This window comes from Camelina sativa, chromosome 8 (genome assembly GCF_000633955.1).
Source record: "Camelina sativa cultivar DH55 chromosome 8, Cs, whole genome shotgun sequence".
NCBI lineage: Eukaryota > Viridiplantae > Streptophyta > Magnoliopsida > Brassicales > Brassicaceae > Camelina > Camelina sativa.
In genome coordinates, this window is record NC_025692.1 from 21,597,870 (window position 1) to 21,602,046 (window position 4,177).

The 4,177-nt window shown below is 35.1% G+C and overlaps 1 protein-coding gene across 1 annotated transcript; it reads left to right on the top strand.

The window, feature by feature from the left end:
• On the top strand, nt 146–2,992 carry LOC104707824 (protein indeterminate-domain 12-like). The gene is made up of 3 exons (XM_010424256.2): nt 146–587; nt 854–1,253; nt 2,208–2,992. The coding sequence occupies exons 1-3, from the start codon at nt 398–400 to the stop codon at nt 2,824–2,826; spliced, it is 1,209 nt and encodes a 402-aa protein (XP_010422558.1). The 5' UTR covers nt 146–397; the 3' UTR covers nt 2,827–2,992.

The window sequence follows — 4,177 nt, forward strand, 5'->3', positions numbered from 1 at the left end:
TTTCAAACATACACTCTCTCCTCTGTAGTATTTATCTGCACATAGATAGAAAAACTAATACAAAAATGGGAATCAAACAGTCTTTGCATTTATTGTGAGCGCACACATATATGTATACGATAGTGACATTGGAGAATAATCCATCATGGTCGTCCTCTTTGCTTTTGAGACCATACAATATACATGTGCATACACACTCAAGAAAACTAAAAATATTGCATTTTTATGTTTTCTTGCATATATAGCCAAAGAATGATGTCTTTCTGTATAGACACATCTTACTCTCTAGGTACTTGCATCTTATTTTGAGAGATCAGAATAAACCAAAGTTTGGATCTTTTTATAGTTTTCTTCCAACTTTTGTTTTTTCTTTGGTTGGAGTTTTCTTCTTCCAACCATGGACATGTTTTCATCTCATTCCTTGTCCTATAAACTAACCTCTTTGTCTACTGAAGCAAGTGCTTCTTCTGGTAACACTCTCAGTACTATCCAAGGTTTCAGTGGCTTCAACAATGTAACTTCCAGTCTTTGTACACACACAGAGACTCACAAGAATAAGAAAAGAAGAGGCCTTCCTGGAAATCCTGGTAATTATTAAAATACAATCTTTTTACTTTATTTCATTTGGATTCTTGAAAACCATTTGAATCCGGAAACTATTCCTGGTAGAATCTTGGAACCTTAACTTTTTCATATGGATTTTTGAGTACTAGCTAGCAGAATCTGGGAACTTCCTTTTCAAATGGGTTTTGTAAAAAGTCTTCCTTTTTTATATAATTAGCTAGGGTTTGTAACAAAATCATCTTTTCTTTTTTTTTGACCATGAATGTGTTTGACTTGTTTCTTTTGGCAGATCCAGATGCAGAGGTAATCGCACTGTCACCAAAGACACTTCTTGCAACAAACAGATTCGTTTGTGAGATATGCAACAAAGGGTTTCAAAGAGATCAGAATCTACAGCTTCACAGGAGAGGCCACAATCTTCCATGGAAGCTGAAGCAGAAGAGCAGCAAAGAACAACAAAAGAAGAAAGTCTATGTGTGCCCAGAGACAAAATGTGCTCATCATCATCCATCTAGGGCTCTTGGTGATCTCACAGGGATCAAGAAGCACTTTTGCAGGAAACATGGAGAAAAGAAATGGAAATGTGAAAAGTGTTCAAAGTTCTATGCCGTTCAATCTGATTGGAAAGCTCACACTAAGATCTGTGGTACAAGAGAGTATAGATGTGACTGCGGCACTCTTTTCTCGAGGTAAGCTTTTTTCATTTTCTTTTTTATCCTTGGTAAATATTTTGATTTATTTATTTTTGTTCTCTTATGTGAAGATCTTTTTTTGTTCTCTTATGTGAAGATCTTTTTTTGTTCCTTGTTACTGTTTTCTTGATATATTTTACTGATGTTTCTGTGACAAATCTAGATTATTGTCTATCTATATAGAGATAGGAGTCCATGTGACACATGTGAATCGATAAATTTTCGCGGTTTGTATAAATTTAGATGAATTTAATGCTTTCGTGTGACTGATTTCAGTTGTCTTCTTTTGGTTATGTTCTTTGACAAATCTGCTAGTGTCTGTCCATGGACTATATAGTTTGAGTGCAATTAAATGCAGTGGCAAAATTCATGGATTAAGTAAGAGATGAAGTGTATACATGTTGGCCAATTAATGCGAGTATATGTATTTTAGAGCTAATGTTTATGTATTTCTGAGATAGTATAAGTAAATGAATCCTAGCTATTCCAACTAAAAAAATGACTTTTTTTTTGTTTCTTATTATTGTATATATTTGTATGTAAAATTTGTGTTGCATTATTGAAATCTGAAAGAGATAAATTAAAGAAGCCTGCAGGTGAATCTTCTCATTCATCATCACAATGCTGAAAAAGAATCTTGATTTTTTCAATGATTATTTGTGTTTTGAAAAAAATATTTTGTAATCTATGATTTGATTTGATATGTGTAATTTAGATTGGTCCATAATTAATTATTACACTTCAAAGGCTTTTCTTAGAATTTTGAAATTTCTTCTCCCTGTGTGCCGTGGTCCAGTTTAAAATTACTTTGCTTCTTGCATTATCAAAGATCGTACGTACATTTACATACGTGAATTCTTTTTTTTTTTTGATAATTTTTTTTGGTTTTTAATCTTTTTTTGATAAACATATCTAATCATTTGTTGTTGTTGTATGTGATATGATAAGCAGGAAAGACAGTTTTATAACGCATAGAGCGTTTTGTGATGCATTAGCAGAAGAAAGTGCAAGAATCATCTCAACGTCTTCCTCCAATCTCACAAACCCTAGCCCAAACCTCCAAGACCATCATCACTTTATGGTCAATAAATCTTCTCCCTTGCTCTTCACGTCACCTCTTTGCGTTGAACCATCACACTCCACCGCCGCTCTTTCCTCAACGGCAGCTCTCTCCGCGACGGCTCTCCTCCAAAAAGCAACGGCTCTCAGCTCCTCAGCTATCGGCGGAGTAGGGCAGACTCGGTTGGTCGGTCATCATCACCGACATCTGACGAACGTCAACGAGCTTCTTGGTGTTGGTGTTGACCAGGTCATGATGACGTCGTCTGAGTACGACCAGCTAGCGTCCACGTGGCAGAAAGCTGACCGTTTGACCAGAGACTTTCTTGGACTCACGGGTCACGGGGTGCACGTTAGCGTGAGACCCGGTGATATGCTGGGGTACGCTGGTGGCGTGGCGTTTCCTGTGTCGGCGTACGATACCGAATCTCATCATGATCACGACTCGTCGTCGTCGTTGCAGAAATCTTACGATCTGGGATTCTCAGGAGCCCACCATCACACTATATAAAAGGGCAAAACTGGAATCTTATTACTTCCTTTATTTTGTTGCTCTTGAATTACTTTGTATTGCCATCGGGAACAAAGAAAAGACAAAGAGCTAAATTAAAGCATTTCTTTTTGGTTACTTTCTAGGGATTATTATCAATTTTCCAATTGTTACACCTTTTGAATTTTCTCTAGTTTACGTTCGATATTCGTATAGTATATGATATATACAACGAGATTAACATTGATGATTCTTTTTGAATATTACGTCCGAGTTTGAAAAGGTTTTTAATTTTTTTTTACATGAACATTATGGTATTTTCTTTAAACAAAAGTAAATATTATTGTTGTCCAATATCACAAAATAATTGGATTGACAAAGGCCCCACGAGAAAAATGCAACCTCTTGGGATTGACGAATGTGTCCTCTCAAAGCCAGCTTCTTTGATTGTGATAGAGATACTACACAACTTCATATCCACGTACATGTATATAATATGCCCTTATTGAAATATTTGGAGTAATTAAATAATAAATGTGTCAATCTTTATAATCATATAGAAGCGTGTATTTATTGATATGGGTCTAAATTCATATTTAACTCGAATTTTTGGCAATAGGTACGGTGTAGACAAGAATTATTTATTGTTGTTCTTATTGCTGTTAACTAGTTGCTATCGTAATCAGTAATCAGAGTGACAAGGATCTTATATTATTGATGGTAATTTATGTTGCCACTAGCAACGAATAACAAACTGTGTATTAGCATTTTCATGCAACAACGCGTATGATGAACAGTCGCTGATTGATACTAATATACTGTATACTCAGCTCATCAGAATATAGTAACAAATCACTAGAAAGTTTACTGGATGCATGTTTAAAACAACGAGAGATTACCAGCTGAAATGATTAGTTTGATTGATTATATATTAAGGACATAATCAAATCAAAAGGAATGCCACTAGGTAGAAACATGCACATTAAAAAGGAGGGTGAGGAGGAATCAAATAAAGAAAGATATAGAAAACTACGAGGAATAATATAAAGTAGTAAAAGATTAAAGAAACGTAAGGTCAAAGAGCTTGTTGATGAGGACACGCATGAACGAACATGCCAACACTTTAAACCCAAACAAAAACAAAGAACATGCGACCACTAAAAAGATAAAATCGAAAGAACATTGTTCATGGGATCAATATGGTTTCCTTTTATGTTTTTAGTCCTGGCACGTCCTATACAACTTCTTCTTACTTTTTTTTTTGTTATTGGCATTAAGGACAAGATTATCGGTGGTCTCTTATCACAGCCGTGCCAAGGTATTTTGATGCCGTAGGCAAAAACAAATAGTTTAATATATCAATAATATATAT